Source organism: Odocoileus virginianus, chromosome 34, assembly GCF_023699985.2.
Source record: "Odocoileus virginianus isolate 20LAN1187 ecotype Illinois chromosome 34, Ovbor_1.2, whole genome shotgun sequence".
Classification (NCBI taxonomy): Eukaryota; Metazoa; Chordata; class Mammalia; order Artiodactyla; family Cervidae; genus Odocoileus; species Odocoileus virginianus.
Genome location: NC_069707.1, coordinates 35,331,620 through 35,352,182, shown reverse-complemented (window position 1 = coordinate 35,352,182; position 20,563 = coordinate 35,331,620). Strand labels below are relative to the sequence as shown.

At 34.7% G+C, this 20,563-nt stretch overlaps 1 protein-coding gene across 10 annotated transcripts in view; it reads right to left on the bottom strand.

The window, feature by feature from the left end:
• The window catches only part of PTPRK (protein tyrosine phosphatase receptor type K), a 594,471-nt gene that overhangs the window by 212,701 nt on the left and 361,207 nt on the right, over positions 1–20,563 (bottom strand). For all 10 annotated transcript variants that reach the window (XM_070461331.1, XM_070461333.1, XM_070461334.1 and 7 more), the window contains exon 7: positions 15,224–15,517. In XM_070461331.1, the coding sequence (XP_070317432.1) occupies positions 15,224–15,517 (294 nt within the window). The remainder of the gene's footprint in view (positions 1–15,223; positions 15,518–20,563) is intronic.

The window sequence follows — 20,563 nt, the reverse complement described above, 5'->3', positions numbered from 1 at the left end:
CAACTTTATATTTCGAGAATCCTTTCACTGAAATTGTAATTCATGTGAAATCCTTTCACATAAATAATTAGAACAGAGCTTTAAGAAAGGCTTACTGATTATTCACAAAATTATAAAATATTGTAACAGAAAAAGTGATCAGCTTTAAAAAAAAAAACTAGAAATCCAATTAATCTAGCCCATATAATTAGCATTATATTCAAAGACTAAGGAACAGTTTAAGGGATAAATCACTAAAAATTCTATATTTTTGTCTTAATAATAGGTAATTGAAAAGTCATTTCCTTAAGTAGATATTTGTACTGCTGTTTCATAATACAATCTCAGTCTTGCTGACCTACTTTTTAGATTATAAGAACATTCCACTAAAATCTGACAAAGAAACACTTACTTTCTGCTTTTTGCTGAAATAAATAGGTACTTCATTTCATCTGTTCTGGTGAAAATCCTTGAAAAGTCTAGATATTTAAATATGTCCTACAGAGGTTTCTAAACTGAGTTTTTAAAGAATCAGAACAATTATCTTAGTTGATTCTCAAAGCACTTAAAAAGTATGTTGTTATAACTCAAAGTTCTAATAGAGTATCAGTGTTTACACAATTATTTAGCCATACTAGAAACCCAAAGAATGGCCATGCACCCTCTGAGACTAATCCTTCCCACATATATTCATGACCCTCTCCTGTCAAGGTGTGGAGATACCTGATGGGCATGCCTTCTGCATAAAAGCACCATGATCTTTGAGATAAGGTATCAAAGGAGGTAGGAGAGCAGATGAGAAAGGAGACAAAAGTGAACTCAACAGATCCTTGGCAAGTTCACCAAGGATGAACTGACAAAAACCAACGTGAAACCACATTTTTACTCTGTCTTTAGCATAATGCTCTAAGCTACCCTTTATGGGGAATGCTTAAAAAGCAACTATGGAATTCACAATTCGACAAACTAACCAGTCTTTTTAAAGTATATACTGATCAAGTTTAATGCATTTGTAAATAAAAAATAGCCACTTTATATGTTTTTATTGGTTCTACATAAAATCATTTAACAGTTTCAGTAATCCAAAAAGATACTAAGTTATCCAGTATAATTCAACTCCCTGAAAAAGAGTATGGTTTTTTAAAAGTGGTTGAACAAAATTTACTTGAATTTTTAATTCAAAGAGAGCATACCCATGACTCCAAAACCACGAAATGAAATGGTGATGATGCCCAATCTATAAATCCTGTTCTTTATTCTCTCTATTGAACTGTGGACCCATGACTATACCTCAACAGAGCAACCTCCCTTCTAACACTTTCCCAATGTTTTACCTCACCAAGTTAAAATTTGTCACTATACCTTAATTTTCCAAGCCAGAATTCCTTCCAATATGTCTCAAAATTCCTTCCAATATGTCTAAAAAAAAAAAAAAAGAGAGATCGCATCTCTCAATCTCTTTCAACTCTGCCTCAGTACTGTAATCCTTATTTGTACTGTTTCAGTTCAAGCACTGATCAATTTTTGCCTAGAATGCTATTAGAAACCTCTAAATCTCCTGAAATCTCCTTTCAATCCTTTTCCCAAACTACCACTAGAGAAATATTTCTAAAGCCAAACCATTCTAAACATTTTAACAAAAGCATTCAAACTAACTAATCTTTAAAATCACTCCCTTGAGCAAAATATTCTAATATATTAAAATAACGTTAAAAGGTTAAGATAGACAAAGAAAAAGTTGGAAAGGTGAACAGATGTGTGATATAGCAAATATGACGAAAGAAAACTTGTAGTGGTGGATATATGGGTATTTAGTTCGTAATTCTTTCAGATAGTCTACACGTTTACAATTGTTTTAAATCTCAGAAAAAATATAATTATTTTAATGTAACAGCTTGTTAAGTAAAAAAGGCTAATATTTACCGTGGGCTGCTGCATCTGGGCTAAGGAAACACTTTACGTGCATTATCTCTAGCAGTGTGCTGGAAAATGTCTAACCCTTTCAACATGAATTTGGCTGTCTAGAAAGCAGAGGAGATTGTGAGGGACAAAGCCCTGGTCTGTGGCATTTGTGAGTCTCCATGCTCAAATACTCCAAGCTTCTCAAAACAGAACTGGAAGAGATGAGCATCAGTATAAAATAGACACCAATAGACTCAAGAATACAGATAATAATTCAACATGTTAAAATAATTAGGAAGCTTTGAGTACATATTACTTTTATTTAAAGGATAATTGATATAACTGTAAAAGTTTGTGTGATTTATTTTTTAATAATAATTTTAAAACCACTGGCAAAATTCCTGAAAATTTAACAATCATTTCTCAGTTTTAACACCTGGCTGATTAGCTCACAAATGGCAAGTTGGGCAGGTACAATCATAGATCATTATTTTTATACATGACAATATGAAATATTGCAGAGACTATTACTTGCCCATCAATAAATATTAGAGCCGGCATTCAATCTAGATTTTACTGACTCACAAATTTTAATTGATACTTGCTAATTCTCACGATCTGCTGCTTCATGAAATTATACTCCTAATTCAAGGTTCCTTTATGTTTCCATAGACTAAAAGCATATCTCTCATGCCACTTATTTGTTTAATTATTTACCCACAAGGCTATGTGATAACCTCTCTAGGCAGCTCAGCAAAGATATGCATTCAAGGCAATCTGGATTTGAATCTAAGACTTTACCCTAGTGCATCATGCATAGTAAGTACTCAATGCATGGGAACTATTATGAACATGATTCCCCAGATTTTGAGTGGCTACAGAGAAGAATTTTCATTTTAGAATGACCAGCACTTAAGGTATTGTCTGACCTGTAGGAGACACTCATGCAAATGAAGACAAGAAATGCAATCTGAATGATAGTCTTGGTTTTCTTATCAAATAATAGTAAAATATTGGTCAGATCACCTCACTGAGTCCCAGTGCCCAGAACAGTGATAAATGGGAGACATGGACTTGATTAACTATAAAGGACTTTCTTGTGCTAAAATGGCATGTATGCCCTTGCTGATCCAGTAAGTGCATTAATACAGTACTTACGGAAAAATTGAAGAGTATGTGTCAAGAACTTTTCAATCATGTAGAAAAAAGCAAATGCATAACCCTCATTGTAACATTCACAATAGCCAATCACTGGTGTTAGCCTAAGCTTTCTTTCACTAATAGGATGGTTAAATATATTCTAGCACATATATCCAATAGAATATTAAGCAATCATTAAAGATGATGGTTAGAATGTCCTGTAGAAACAAGGAAATCAGTTAATGTCATGGTAAATAAAATAAACAGAATGCAAAATAAATTGTATGTATCTTAAAGAAAAAGCATGAGTGTAGAGAAAAGCAATACTGTACTGACAAAAATGACAAAAATACATAAACACTGTGGGGCTCAACAAGGGATACACGTGTACTTATAGGTGATTCACATTGCTGTACAGCAGAAGCCAAAACAACATTGAAAGCAATTATCCTCCAATTTAAGAAAATGCTGTGATAAACCACAATGGAAAAGAAAATTTTAAAAAGAATATATATATAAAATATGGGATTCCCAGGTGGTGCTAGAGGTAAAGAACCCTCCTGCCAATGCAGAACACACAAGAGACATGGGTTCCATCCCTGTGTCAGGAAGATCCCCTGCAGGAGGGCATGGCAACCCTCTCCAGTATTCTTGCCTGGAGAATTCCATGGACAGAGGAGCCTGGCAGGCTACAGTCCATGGGGTCCCAAAGAGTTGGACATGACTGAAGCGACTTAGAATGCACACATGTATAATGTATAACCAAAACACTTCAGGGTTTAACACAAGAGTTAACAACATTGTAAAATAACTACACTTCAATAACAATAAATAAGAAGAAGAGTACTTTTAAAGAAAATTCTATTTGTGAAACTTAGTGGAATGCTTTCTTATATATAATTTATAAAAACTATTTTGGTGGGTAAATTCTAATGAAGTCTTCACAAAATCTGGGACCTTAGTAAAGAACCTCCAAAAATCTTAAGCTTACGGATAGTTAGTGCTCCCGTCACATTTTCTCTTCTAAGCAGAGCAAAGTTGGTTTTATTAGAAAGCAGACATGTGCAGAGTGTACACACATACCTATGATGCAGAATTCACCAGAGGAGAGGATGGAGAAACACAAAAGGGAACTCTGGAACAATAATTCTGCTTTTTAGTATCCCTTAGTTATATAATTTCTAAAGATGGCACCCACCCAAATTATTGAAATTGACTGTAAAAATGTTAAAAGAAAACCTAAACAGGTTCCTTTAAGCTGAGAAAATCAAGTATTAATTCAATTCAATGAGCTCACATTTTGTAAAAGTAACTGGTTCATTGCTGGAGCTTAGCTTTACAAAAATGAGTTTCTCCTTTGGTGAACAGTAAACCAGAAATAAAAAGGAGGCAGAAATTAAAGAATTATCTGATCCAGAGAGAAGGATGATTCAGAGAAGAAATTTTCTCCCTGTTACTTTCAAAAATAAGCAGAGTTCTGTATTCTACTGATGTATTTTGCGTGATGTAGAAATACAGGGGAAAAATCTATTTAAGAAAATTAAATAGAATGATGCAAAGAGATGACTCATTAGAAAAGACCCTGATGTTGGGAAAGATTGAGGACAGGAGGAGAAGGGGACGACAGAGGATGAGATGGCTGGATGGCATCGTCGACTCAATGGACGTGGGTTTGGGTGGACTCCGGGAGTTGGTGATGGACAGGGAGGCCTGGCGTGCTGCGGTTCATGGGGTCGCGAAGAGTCGGACAAGACTGAGCGACTGAACTGAACTGAACATAGAATGATGAGTCAATTTCTACATTGTCACTTGTTACAAGAAGTTAACTAAATTACCTGTTAATTTTTCTTTTAAAAATAAGATAGGTGAGAAAAGTTGCCATCTCTTCATTACTTTAAGCCCAGCTCTTTCACAGTGCTGGTAGAAGTTCAAAATTTAATCACTAAATCAAGGAAAACACAATGGCTGGCCCAAACCATCAAAGAGTCTATGTTAATAATCTGATGTATATTAATTTGTGTATAAAAAAATCATGGCCTACAGCAATATGATTTCATGATAACATGTGGTGAGGGAACAACTATTGCTACCTTCATATTGTAGTTCTTTAACTACTAGATAGAGCTCTAATATCTGTACAATGTTCACAAATTCAACAATATGCCAATTTGTTTTTAAGTTTTTCCAAATGCTTTAAAATGCCATATATAAAGGTGATAAAATGAATAATATCTTAAGATTACACTGTTCAGTGTTGGAGAAATTAAACATCTAAAATATATTCTTTTTTTTTTTTCCCATTTATTTTTATTAGTTGGAGGCTAATTACTTTACAACATTGCAGTGGTTTTTGTCATACATTGAAATGAATTAGCCATGGATTTACATGTATTCCCCATCCCGGTCCCCCCTCCCACCTCCCTCTCCACCCCATCCCTCTGGGTCTTCCCAGTGCACCAGGCCATTCTTAAACTTCTTTTAGTGTTATAATTTACTGGATAGCAAATAGAGTAACAAATTCATATAAAACATATAAACAAACTTTTCAAAGATTACTACCACATATACTTCAAAACTAGATATCCATACCTCTATTTATCTGTAAGATATATTTTAAAGAAGAAAAAGGTCTAGCAAAGTGATATGACTTCCAATAAATGTTACCTGAATTTTGAGCAAGCATCTTATACATACGGTGCTTTTAAGAAATCCTTAATAATTGGCACACTAGTTATTTCACTTTCCTCTATATTTACTTTTTAAAAGAGGAGTCTATTTTACATATATGTGTGTGTATGTATGTGTGTGTGTATGTTAAAATTAAGGTATGTGTTTTGTATTATTATAAATACAAAAGTATTATAGAATCACATGTAACATTAGTACAAAAATATGATGTTCATATATTTTAACAGTACCTTCTTAAAAATAAAGTATCAGGTAAAAACAAACTTTTTTTGCTTGATTATTATTCTTTACTCATGAAGGACTACATAGAGGTGGGAAACAGTAACAAAGCCAGAGAATAAAAGATAAGCGATTTAAATTTGAACTTGCTCATATTATTTGGCTCAGACAATTAAAATGGACATCACTCAATGATTTCTAGGCCATATCATATGCAGTGACAGCTGAATTTGCACATATCTTGCTTAGGATGACATGAAAGGCATGAATTTCTGCCCTTTGAAGTTCATTTTTTATTGGGTTCACATAGTATAATATTACTTACAATACTCGAGATTAAAATTCACTCATTATCTTTCCTTTGATTATGCTTTTTTTCTCCTCTGCATGTGTGCGTGCCTACATTTTCAGTCACTTCAGTCCTGTCCAAATCTTTGTGACCCTATGGACTGTAGCCCACCAGACCCCTCAGTCCATGGGATTCTCAAGGCAAGAACCTCCAGGGGATTTTGCCTACCCAAGGACTGAACCTGCTTCTCCTGAGTCTCCTGCATTAAGGCAGTTTCTTTACTGCTGAGCCACTGGGGAAGCCTACAGTTTATACACAGGTTGGTGGAAATAGAAAAGGATGGAAAAATCATCCTTATAGCAATTATTAGCTATAAGGCTGTTATCTTGTATGAAGACATTGAAGATCAAAAAGTGAAATTCTAAGATGATGATCTCATCCTCAGATTTTCTTAAGAGTAAAGTTAAATTAAGTAAATAATGAGATACACCTTTATAAAGTAATTTTTTCCATTTGAGATATTATATAGAACGACCAACACTCTTCAAATATAGTAATTAAAACTTGAATGATTCTAAATAAGTGAATTCCCAAAACAATAATCTGCATTCCTCCCCATCAAACATTCCCAGGAAACACATGGCTGCAATTTTTTGCCAAATCCTGATTTTAAAAATTTTGCTTTTTATTCCGAAGCAAATATATATATATATATAATTCAAAGAAGTAATTAAACAGACAGTGACAATTGAAGACAGAGAAAGAAAATCAAGTTAAATTCTACACACCAGTGTAACCACACTGGCACCAGTGAAGACCAACATGATCCACAGTTTCTTAACTCTACCTGCACCAGTTTCTTCTTCAGATGTTCTTACCTTATTATCATTTCACATTATTAATACATTTTTATTTCTATTTCTACTTCCTAATATCAACTAAAAGACCTAGGACCAGAGGGGATATACAGGACATTTAATGGAACTGATGCTGTTACTCAAATCATTTCCACTTGTCAGCTTTATTGCATATTTAAAATTCAATAAAAACAAATGAAGTCAATAAAGAGTACTCAATGACACTGTTAACAGATTCAGCGTGTAGTAAAGTACTGTGGATAAACTAAGAGTGTCATTTTAACTGGTTACCAAATGCTTTCTAGCAACCAAATAAGTCAAAAGAAGACAATTTCAAGCTGCAAGCAGCCCAACTCTATTTAGTTAATGACACAGCTAGAAGAAAATGTGCCATGAAATGTATGTATAGTTAATGGCACACCCTATTCCTGAGAAGAACCAAGAAAGGCAGTGGAAAAGAGCATTTCACATTTGTTGAACTTTCATCAGTCTTAGGCTGGGGGTTCGAGCATTATAGACCATTAGCAGAGTCAACAGAAGTTGATTATATTATGTTAATCTCTCTCGCCATTGAAATTTAGAGTAACATTTCTATAATCCATGAAACACAGAAAATCAAAAGCAACTACATAAATACTTTGATAACTTGAATTAGGAACACGAACTATATTTTCAATATAATACCTCCATCTGTGCATATAGTTCCTATGTGTTGATATAACAGGAAAAAGAGAAGGCAATTTGTACTTATGATGACTACTGGCCTCACATTGCTTTATGCATTATTTCACAGTTAAGGAATTAGGGATAAGGTTCAGTTCAGTTCAGTTCAGTTCAGTCGCTCTGTCGTGTCCGACTCTTTGCGACCCCATGAATCGCAGCATGCCAGGCCTCCCTGTCTATCACCAACTCCCGGAGTTTACTCAAACCCATGTCCATCGAGTTGGTGATGCCAACCAGCCATCTCATCGTCTGTCGTCCCCTTCTCCTCCTGCCCCCAATCCCTCCCAGCATCAGGGCTTTTCCCAGTGAGTCGACTCTTTGCATGAGGTGGCCAAAGTACTGGAGTTTCAGCTTCAGCATCAGTCCTTCCAATGAATACCCAGGACTGATCTCCTTTACGATGAACTGGTGGGATCTCCTTGCAGTCCAAGGGACTCTCTCAAGTCTTCTCCAACACCATAGTTCAAAAGCATCAATTTTTCAGCACTTAGCTTTCTTTATAGTCCAACTCTCACAACCATACATGACCACTGGAAAAACCATAGCCTTGACCAGACAGACCTTTGTTGACAAAGCAATGTCTCTGCTTTTTAATATACTGTCTAGTTTGGTCATCACTCTCTTTCCAAGGAGTAAGCATCTTTTAATTTCATGGCTGCAGACACCATCTGCAGTGATTTTGGAGCCCAGAAAAATAAAGTCAGCCACTGTTTCCACTGTTTCCCCATCTATTTACCATGAAGTGATGGGACCAGATGCCATGATCTTAGTTTTCTGAATGTTGAGCTTGAAGCCAACTTTTTCACTCTCCTCTTTCACTTTCATCAACAGGCTCTTTAGTTCTTCTTCACTTTCTGCCATAAGGGTGGTGTCATCTGCATATCTAAGGTTACTGATATTTCTCCCGGCCATCTTGATTCCAGCTTGTGCTTCTTCCAGCTCAGCGTTTCTCATGATGTACTTTGCATATAAGTTAAATAAGCAGGGTGACAATATACAGCCTTGACGTACTCCTTTCCCGATTTGGAACCAGTCTGTTGTTCCATGTCCAATTCTAACTATTGCTTCCTGACCTGCATACAGGTTTCTCAAGAGGCAGGTCAGGTGGTCTGGTATTCCCATCTCTTTCAGAATTTTCCACAGTTTATTGCAGGTTAAGGCTAGAGAAGTGTTAATCCAGCTGTGTTTAGAAAACAGTGATAGTGTTTTCAAACTTATTGCTTGAGAAAAATTGTTTTGGGGTCAGAAATTAATCCTCTCAACTCTGGAGTTCCAAAGTGCTTTGTATTTTTATTATATCACTTATTATGCTTTTATTATCATTATGGTCCTAACACTAGACAGGCAGTTCCTGAAGAGTAGGAATCCTGTCTTATTAATACTGTATCTTTTGCAGTCTTCGGTGTGGTTATGAATGCAACTCTGACCTCAAAAAATTTATGAAATGAACAAATATGCCATCAAATACACAATAGCTCTTGAATTTCTCTCTAATCCTTCGTAATTTTCTCCTCTAAAATAATGTGTTATACCATGGATTCTGCATGCGTATTAATGCACTGGTTGACCCACATACTTGAAAAGTAAATCAAACAATTAAAGTAAGTTAGTTTCTAAAATCCCTTTAATGAAAAGAGCTTTCTTGATTATTAGAAATGACAGTATTTTCTAGGAGTTTATAGATTTTTCATTTCTGATCTAAAATAAGAGAGACACGTTGTAGAGCAGATTACAGTCAGTATAATTAAGATTATAAGCACGTGTTCATGATGTTTCTACTCCCAGTCTTTCCTAAGCTCCAACTCCTCTTCCACAGAGTTGAAATGATCTTTCTAAAAGCAAATCCAGTCGTGTCAGTCTGCTTCTTAAAAACAACAGAAAAGCAGTCTGGGTTATGTTAACACTGGCCACAGCCCACCTGCAGCTTCAGTTCTACCACAGCTCAGAGTCAGCCACCGCTCCATCTATTATCAGAAACCCCCAAAACTCAGCAATGTTTATAACTGGGATAAACATGTGGTTTCCCCCTTTTATTCCTTTCTATTTTCTGTTGTTTCGGCTTTAAGAACTCATAGTCAATTTTTAAGATCCAGCTTAAAAGCCATCCTTTCCTGGTGACAGCTTCTCTAAAACACTTTCTTGAAAAGGAGGAAGAAATTCTTCCTCTAAACTCCTTTCACTCTGCATTTTACTCTTTGTTTATGCGGCTGCCCCTTGTGACTACTAGGAACTGAAGTCCAAGGAACTGTTTGTATAGCTTTGAAGACTTAGTATATAACCCAGTGTTGTTAACAAACATAAAAGTCAACAGTTTTCTCTGAATAGATAAATGTCTTTCAAACTGAAATACTCCCTATAGAAACTGAAAAACAGTGTCACTTATTACTCACTAAAAGAGAAAAAAAAATTTTTTTAAGGCTTTTACCCTTTGAGATTTTTAAGAAAATTGAAGAAATGTTGTTTTGTATTCCTTTTCTTACGGCTTTTTATCTTTGTATTATTTGACTTCAATAATAATAACCTTTTAAAATTCAAAAACAATAAAGAATTCATATAAAGATTATATAAGAAATCAATAAATTTCAAAAAATTTTAAAACAAACACTGATAAAAATCTTTAATTGAAATAAAATAGTATGGCATCCTTATACTGATAAACCACACCAATTCTCACAGAGTTGTTTATTTAATTTAGTTTTTGTTTAACTGCAAGGCTGAGTTTCAGTGATGAATAGCTGTGACTGGTAACTTTCTTTGACCACAACAAAACTCAATATATGGTTCCATTTTGCTGATGATACCACAGCCAAAAGGCCAAAATTTAATTCCATACTTTGCTGTTTCTGGTGTATGCCTGAATGTTGTTTTGTTTCCTTTGCTTCCATTTTGGACTTAGGAGAGAAAAAGCAGTTTGAGTAAATGCCTACATTTAAAATACGACACACTCTTTTTTCACTGCTTCATAGATCTACATGTTTCAATGAAAACTGCCAAGAGCACTGAACTTCAATATAAGAGTAGAGAGTAGCTTTCCCAACTGTGTAAATATATTATGTTATGGACACCCTGAACTCTTGACCTTCCCTCTAAAGGAGATGCTGCTAAAATGTCAGTTAATCATAAAGCAGTGCCACAATGGGTTACCCAGAAGCAGGAGGCAATTTAAAAGAGCAATTTTAACATGCAATTGCCAAAACATGCAATGCAGACAATTTCTGATGATGGCATATTTTATTTCCATTTAATAAGAGAAAGAGAAAACTGTATTTTCTCAGCTTCTATACCAGATGGCATACCCAGGGGAAATAGACACTCTGAAAAAACAAGTGTGCTTTCTTTGATTGTTCAATGGAGTTTGTGAATTACTTCCCATTTAAGACAACTTCACATTATACATTTTTAAAAATGTATAAAATGCTTGAAAAAGCATTATGTGAACAATAACATGGGTCAGGCTGTAAGCTAGCAGTGAAGTAATCATACCCTCAGGCACATAGAGAAGCATGAGGCAAGCATGGCTGGCTATAGCCACAGAGGCTGTAATTACCACCTCTCCTAACGTGAGTGACCCTGAAGCAGGTAATTGTACTTACCAAATGATTTTAATGTACTTCTGAAGGAAAACAAAGAAATGCTTTGGGAACTAGGCAGAACATTTTCAGAGAAGGATAGAGTAAAACATATTTTGCACTTCTTTAACTGTTTAAAATATTTCAAAGAGCGTACACTTGAGTGTTAAGCACACTAATCCACTGTGCTTTCAACAAAACTGAAATTGCAAATATTAAGCTATGTTTTCTCAAGGAATAATTCAGTCATGCAGATTCTATTTTATAAAAATGTACATCCCTCCCAGATACTGTACTTTCATATACTCATGCTACATTCTTCTGAAAGGGGAAACAAAAATGCCCATAGTAGGAGAAAGAGGGGAAAGAATTCAGCTTTTCAAGTACCAGAAAATAGGTATGAGCCCCAGTTGCCCAGTTGGCTAAAGGTTAGACAAATCATTGTTTTTGACTTTGTTTTTCCTAAGTCTTACATTCACCAGCTACAAAATTGGGATAATAATATCCAAGTAATTATAAGGCAGCATCAGTCAATAGTGAATTATGAAAATCTACACTTGCATTTAAAATATAAAATTTACTCATTAACACACATAAATAAAGCCAACTCATTAACTTGCTGTAAAATTATTTATTGACATATTTCTGCCAAGAAAAAAAAATTACTATTGCCAGAAGTACAATTTAGAAGGCTTAACTACATTAAAATGGAGTTTTTAAGACAGTAAATATAAACTAATTACTCTCTGATAGGTATCTAGTAGTCAAGAATTGTTCCTCTTCTTGATAAACCAAAATAAAAATTAAGAATTTCTGAGAGGCAGGAAGTCATCATCACCCTATTTGTTACTTATAAAAACTTCATGTGAAATTGATATCAGACACACACATAGAGCTAAAAAAATTTATACTTATCTTCAAGGCTTCTTGGTGGTTTAACATGTAGAATGCATTAAAATAGCTATTTCAAAACAAAAATATTCAACCAGATGATACTAATGGTAAAACATTACCCTACAACATGGCATTCTACCAATATTTCTTAAAATGGAATGGTTTACAGAACCAATATTCAGAGTTTACACAATTTAATAGAATTAGTTATCCAAAAGTTATCTCTGTCATCTCAAAGGGATTATTTTCCCAGATTATGAATTTTTGTACTAAATATCAGAGAATATCATAGTCAGCATAAGTTGTGTTCTGTTCTGTTGCTATAAAACACCAGACTGACGCCAGTGATGATATTCACGCTGGTAGGGTCTGAGGGATTTTAAACTCGGGGAAAGGACTCTTGAAGAGGGGAAGTAGATGGACGTCATAATTTTAACCTATACTGACTCTGTATTTAGATATGTGATGTTCATCAGTTATACCTAACTTCTGCTTTTCAGAGATCATTTAAAAGCTAATAGAACATCTAATTCCATAAGTTTTCCCTCTTTTGCTAATAAGAGAGGACAATTAGTAGACATTCCTATAAAACAGTAACCATAGTTTCTCTCCAGTCTACAATGTACTTGAAAATCTAGTCTATAAGCATTTTTACCATAAAACCTACATCAAACACACCTATGAGAACATTAATAAATTAATAAAGATATGTGACAAAGACTCACCACATGTGAAAGATAAGTTTCAAAAACAAACTTTTTTACAGTTGGAAGTAAAACTGCAAATGAATGAGCTTGATACCATTTTATGCCACAGAGCCCACAAATTAAATGTTTTTCAAATAACGTATCAAAAAAAGACCAATATAATTTCAAAATGTCAAGACATTTATAAATTTGAAAGCAGCTATGAGTGTAAGTTATTCTTACTCTATCCCCTCCCACACACATAAGGTTATTCTCAAAGTAAAATACCTCAAAGCACTTTACAGTCATATTTTTACTTATTTCAGCTCAATAGGCATTCTGAATATAAGCATTCAACAGGGATAAATCAATGTTCCTCAAAATGTTGTTTCCATCCACTTAATACAGCATAACTAGCCTTAAAACACAATTTCATTTATTTGTAATTTCCATTGGCCCTCAGACAAATGACCAATTTCAAATAATTTCTAGGTTAAAAACTTATATATTAACAATCCATTGTGTGGTACTGCTAAATTTTAAGGATCTATTTTGGTAAAAAATAAGGCAGATGAGATATTTAAAAGAAAGAAGTTTGGGCCCAGAAATCAAGAGGAAGCTCACTTGAATAGTAAATTAACATTTATTACTTTAATTTGTATATACCTTGTAAGGATTAAATGTAAAGGGAGAGAAAGGTAATTTTATCAGAAAATATGTGTAGATAATTTCTCCAGTAAAACAGACCCACCATTCCTCATGTTATGTCATCACTGGGTATTAATTCTGCAAGAGTGAGTCACTTCTCAGTTTCCATATCGCTCCCTTTTTAAATGATTTCTCTGACTAGTTGAGGTTGTAGAGTCAACTTGCTTTACCCCACAGGAAATTCATCTACTACAATAAGAATATTTTGTCATATTACTTAAAATGAAAATACTTCGCTGCACTGAAAATGTGAAAAGAAAATTTTGTGATTTAGGCTGAGCCTCAGAGACTTACCTAATGTCTTCAGGATTAAGCTATTTTCCAACCACAAGATAAACATATGACACAATCAGCAAATTAGTAAACTCTCTATTGTCTAAATCTGAGACTAAAAATTCAGCAGTGAAGCCTCCTACTAGTGAGCATTTTTCAATATTTATATAGGAGATATATAAATATGAATATATAAAACTTAAGTCAGAATAAAATATTTTTAGGGATGACAATAAATTAGGTAATTGCATGAATTTTACTTTAATGTTAGAACAGTACTCTTGGTGGGTAGCCTCAGAATATTGTAACTGTTAAATAGATGTCAAAGAAACAAAAGACACATTACAGGCATTTACATTTTCATAGATCCCTATGTTCTTAGTTTTCAATTTTCAGAACCTAAATCTTTAAGTGTTCAAGACATGCAGACCTATGAATTAACTCTGCAGGTGTTTCAACATAATGATTGATGGAAAAAAAAATCTCTTTCAACTAAATTAAAAAATTAAACTATTTTCAACAATAAAACAATTAAATAAATAGTATAATAGAAGTGCACTCAATAAATTAGACAATTAAACTTTTCAGTGGATTCAATAAATAGCTAATGATTTCTCTCATTATAACAATACGTTGCAATAAGGAACAGGATGCATGTCTATACAGGACTTTTTATTTCACTTTTCATTATTTCTTAGTGTTTTCTCCATATGCCATTATTTTCACCACTCTGTTGTAGACATGAGGAAGACAATACAAGCTTTAAAAACTTAAGAAAAGCCTCGGTATTTTACAGCTGGGTCTCAAGCTGCTGCATTAATCCTCAACAGGATTTTCTGAATAGACTTTATTGAGGATTGAATCAGAGTAACTTTTCTTATGCATATTATCAGATATAGCCTCTGCACTGACCATAACAAAATTATCAAGAAAGACAATTTGCAAACAGTAGAAAGGTACTCAACACTTGCTTGAACTGTGAAGGTTTTCTCTCTCAATAATACATTCACTGGCATCAATCAGAGATTGTGGGCTAAATACAAGAAAGCTGAGCAAAATTACCATCCAAGAAAAGACTTTAGATTCATAATAATGATAATAAAGAAACATTCACACTGCCCATAAATCAGTCAAATTTATGACATAATTAAGGCTACAATTTACCAAATGCTCCGGAAATCTTAGAATAATATGACTAATCATGTACCAAATAATTAGAAATTTTAATGTTTTAAGAATATTATGTCTTATGCTAGATTCCTTCAGTAGGCTTAGTAGCCTGCTCTTCAGTCTTACCTGCACATTTGGTTCTGGTGATTAGTGGAGGTCCTGGAAGCCCCGTTCCGCCTTCACCTGGTCTTGTAAGTAGAACACGGATCTCATATTCGGTATCTGGATCCAAATGCCATAATTTATAAGTCGGCGCATTGACTGCATGGGTTTCTGTCCAGGACCCTGATGTCATTCGGTACTCCACTTCTTTCAGGATAATAGGACCATCGCCAATGATGGAGTTGGCATTTAGCTGAATCAGCAAGTATGTAGGCCCAACGCCTAGGAGCTGGGGAGGAGCAATTGGTCTCGGCGGTTCTAGGAGAGACGAAAGTACAACCCCATTAGCTAAAAATCCAAAAGACTATAATGCACAGATTTACTTAATCTCTTGAAGTCTAAAGGCTTAAGGACTATTCTATGTAGGAGTTCATAATAAATATTTAAAAGAAAACTGGGAATGAGTGGTCTGGAAACTTTACTTTTAAACAGCAAATACTTTCACAGATGGGATACGACCCTTTTACCACAAGTTTTGTTTTGTTTTGTTTTTTAATTAAAAACATGACTCTCCAGGAGATAAATTTGTAAAGACACAGTAACCAAGGGAAATAAAAAGAAAATATTAGAGATAGATAGCTCTGATTAACTACTAAACACAGTAGAGTTGATCATTAACATTCTTGAGGAACTAAGATCTTGACAAATCTCCATGTTAATGAATACTGCTTTAACTAATTATTTTGTTCATAAAATATGGCCAAGTCATGTTTTTGCTCTTGCTGGTTTTTGGTTTTTTTTCTGTAACTTCTGCAGACTTCCTGCAGATGAAATGAAAAGAAGGCATAGCAACATTTAACTCAGGAGCTGATGCTGAGTGCTGACTTGTTTCCATGTATCCATCTCTCAATATAATAAACTGAAACTGACAGCGAGGCAAAATCACAAATCATCACATATCACTGGCCTTTGGGAGGAGCATGTGATAAGGCAATACATCAAATATTAAACTCAAATGTCAAAGGTGCATTGCAATTTAATCTTGAATATCTTAGAAAGAAACTTTGGGAAACAATATATCAATTTTTGAACTTATGAATATGATAAATAATGAATAAGGGAACTATTTCACCTTAACAACTATAGAGGTGATATTTGATACTGAACTTTGTTAAAGACCCCATAGCTTTAGCTCTGTCCATATGAACTCTAATTAGTACATTGCGATCAGGTGGAAGCTTCTTTAAGTCTCAGAAAGAACATTTCTTGGGGAGCCAAAAGACTTTAAGGGAAAGTGTTAATCTATTGTTTCAAAGGTGTTTTTTAAAAAAGGTTAAGGCACATTATATGAAGAAAAGCTATTAAATGCAACCACACAATGCTTCTCTTGGAGTCCACCCCTTCATCTCAAGGAGAAGATGCAGATAGAAACAAGAAAATACAGCTGATATTTTTTTAAACTGGATTTCCTATTTTAATGGCAATGAATGCTGATAATACAACACTGGGGAAAAAAAAAAAACCTTATACTTCTGGTACAGTTTTCCAGTGTAGCCCAGAATTTGCTTTTAAACTCCAATGTATAGTTTCCCCTTTTGAACCCTTGTGTTACAAACATCCCTAACATGAAGAATAAAACAAGCTGGACTAAATAAATCTCTATACAGGTTAATTTTCAAGAATCTTCCTCCAAAATTCATATGATAAATATATATTGATTAATTACCAACTGCTAAGCTATTCTAAGCACGCGTCTGCGACGGACCGCGCAGCAGTGTGGCCGAGAGGAGCTTCCCCACGTCCGAGGTCAGGGGCGGCGGCCAAGAGCTACCACACGACAGAGGATGAGATGGCTGGATGGCATCACCGACTCGATGGGCACGAGTTTGAGTAAACTCCGGGAGTTTGTAATGGACAGGGAGGCCTGGCGTGCTGCGATTCATGGGGTCGCAAAGAGTCAGACACGAGTGAGTGACTGAACTGAACTGAACTGAAGCTATTCTACACATTGGGTATTCATAGAACATGGCAAGGGAGATATAATAAATCAGCAAATTCATTATTTTAAATAAAGAGTTATGTAGAAAATGGATACTGAGATTGAGATATCAGATGTTGGAGGGAGAGGTACCTAGTAACACTCGTTTTTTTTTCTGCCAAATGACTTGAAGAATATAAAGTCACTCACATCAAGAATCATCATTACACAACAGCTTTCAAACTAGTTATCAGTAAAATCATATGAACTTGTGCTTCCCTACTCTCCTGTTTAAAGTGAAAATAAAGCTTAGATTAAGACTATTTGTATGCTATATAAACTAGTACTGTAGTGTTAGTTACTTAGTCGTGTCTGATTCTTCGCAACCCCATGGACTGTAGCCTGCCAAGCTCCTCTGTCCATGGAATTTTCCAGGCAAGAATACTGGAGCGGGTTGCCATTCTCTTCTCCAAGGGATCTTCCCAACCCAGGAACTGAACCTGGCTCTTCTGCCTTGCAGGCAGATGCTTTACCATCTGAGCCACTTGGGACCATGAGCTTTATAAACTGCTTACATTTAAAATTGTTTCTATTTCTTATAGAAAGGTAGTTCTTAACACCTGATTTATAAATTTTAAGTACAAAATCTCTAATGGTTTGAAAATTCTTTTCAACAGCATATATTCAACGTTGGGTATAGGGTGAACTAATATTTACAATTTCACAGCTGAATTCCATTGAGAAGCTACAGAAGAAAAAGTCTAAATAATACCAATAGTTTAGAATTTTCATCTATCAGCGAAATGAAAAAAGCTGGACAATTCATACCATGAAGTTTTAGCAACTAGTCTGACAACTTTTATATTTCAAGTTTAGAAAAGTTTTGGTAGACAAAGAGAGAGCTGATATATTTTCTAAACCTTAAATGAAAATGAAACTGAATAGAGAAATGAATGTAATAGAAAAAATGCAAATATCTTCCCAGACTATCCAAGTGTTGCACATATTTTAAGGAGCAGTCTGAATTTTGCGAATAAACTGAGCTGCCTCATATCTGTAATGTTTGTTTTCATTCCAGATGGCTCATGTACTGACTAATTTAAGTAGGAAGTGATATTAAATTCACAGCATACTGGGATTCTAACCCAGAGCAGTGATGCCTCACTCCTATCACAGCTGAACAATAACCTGCAGAGGTCTGATATTTTACATGACTGGATAATTTGGCAAATGAATCATACATAACAAACATTGGGATTAATCTATAAATTTATGCGTAGGGTGAAACCTGACCTAATAAGTGCACATTGACTGTAAATCCTGAACCATCACAGCTCTGCAGATTATTGTCATGGAAAATAAAGGAGAAAACAAAAGAGGAGAACAGAAGAGGAAAGCTACAACAAAACATACTATTAGAAACAAGTGAAAAAGTAAAGCATAATGTTTCTTCTATCATTTCTACCTTTAAAGAAATGACATGTGTAAGAAAATGAAATTTTAAGTCAAGAGATCCAGTTTTTAAAATGCATACACTACTAGCTGAGTAAACCTGCAAATGTTATTAGATTTCTTAGCATTATAATTTTCTCATTGGCACACTAGGCATAATTTTAAGAATTTTAAAAGACTTTACATTTCTAAGCATGTCAACAAGCCTTATATGTGATGCTGTTTTGCTTTGTTTTGTTTCTGCCAAGGAGCATATAAATTTTAAACTCAAAAATTAATATTCAACACTAGTGTTTTGTGTACATGAAGAACTGAGTTTGATATAATCAGGTTCCTGGACCAAAGAGGGCAATAATTCACTCTGATCAGTTTTACATCTCACTTAGTATGGTCAAGTCAACAAAAGGGCAGTCCAGTAATCAAAGCACTAGCTCAAATTTGAAACTGTGGCAACATTCACAGAGGCTTAAAAACATATACATTGATTAACAGCATGATGATAAGTGAAACCTAACATTAATGAGACTAATACACCAATGCATATTAAATTTTATGTTGGAGGTAAAAAGTTGCCTCATATTAGCATATGCATTTTGTTTTTAGCCCCTTGAGAACAAGGCGGCTTATTTATAAAATCGCTATTCATTTCAATAAATTATGCATGAATTTTAATCAGTTAGCAAATGAACAAGTAATTGTTCTGCAGCAATATTAATATTCTTCATAACTTAATACACTATCAGACCCAGAGGTGTGGTGTGAATAAATCCCAGCTGTACACTAGGTGTCAACTGAAGCATGCAATCCCCAAAACACAAGATAAACTTTGCTGATGTTACCAATTAACTTTCAATTAATGACTTAGATTTATTATTCTAGAGCTAAACCTATTATAAAATTGCAATTATACATTCAAATTGCTTTATTCGTTTTCTTATTTCAAATAATTTTTAAAACTGTCTTGGAATCAAAGTAAGTCATTATGAAAGAATATTCTCATTCAACTATTTCTATTACAATGCTACTTACAAACAGACATGTCATTTATCAACACTGAGTTCATAAAATGCAAAATCAGAAGTTGAAGCTATGAGGCCAGAAAAAAGTCACTCAACAAAGTAAATATCAAAGCAAATGACACTTCTACATTTGTCCTTCCAAATAAATACATTAAATACCTCTCAATCCTATATCCTTCCACATTGTTTTATTTACTTGTCAGAGAAGTCTTGACAAAAAGTATCTTGAGATAAGCATTCTCATTATAGAAGCAGGCAATAAAAATGCCTTTGTCTCCTAAGACTGTTGTAACAAATAACCACAAAACTGTAAGTTTAAAATAACTGAAATTTATTCTGTCATGATTCTAGAGGCCAGGTGTTCCAAATCAGAATCACTGGGTCTGAATCAAGGTGGTACCAGGAGATACTTCCTCCAAAGGCTCTAGGGGAGAATAAGTATTCTGCCTTTTCTGGCATCTCCTGGCGGCTGGTATCAGCTGGCTTGGGGCCACATTACCCCAGTCTCTATTCACAGTTCACATTGCCTATTCCTCTTCTCTCTGTAGCCAAATCCCTCCAATCCTCTACTTATCAGGGATTTCCCAGGCAAGAATAATGGATTGGGTTGCCATTTCCTTCTTTAGGCAATCTTACTGACCCAGTAATCCAACCCAGGTCTCCTGCATTGCAGGCAGATTGATTACCGTCTGAGCCTCTAGGGAAGGTATTTGTGATTATATTCACATTCAGGATCCACATGAATAATACAAAATACTATCCCCATCTCAAGACTTTTGGCTTAACACATCCCCAGAGACAGTTTTTCCAGATAAGGTAATAGTCATTGCTGTTGTTCAGTCGCTCAGACGTGTCCGACTCTTTGGACTGCAGCACATCAGTGCTGCAGCACATCCCTGTCCTTCACCATCTCCC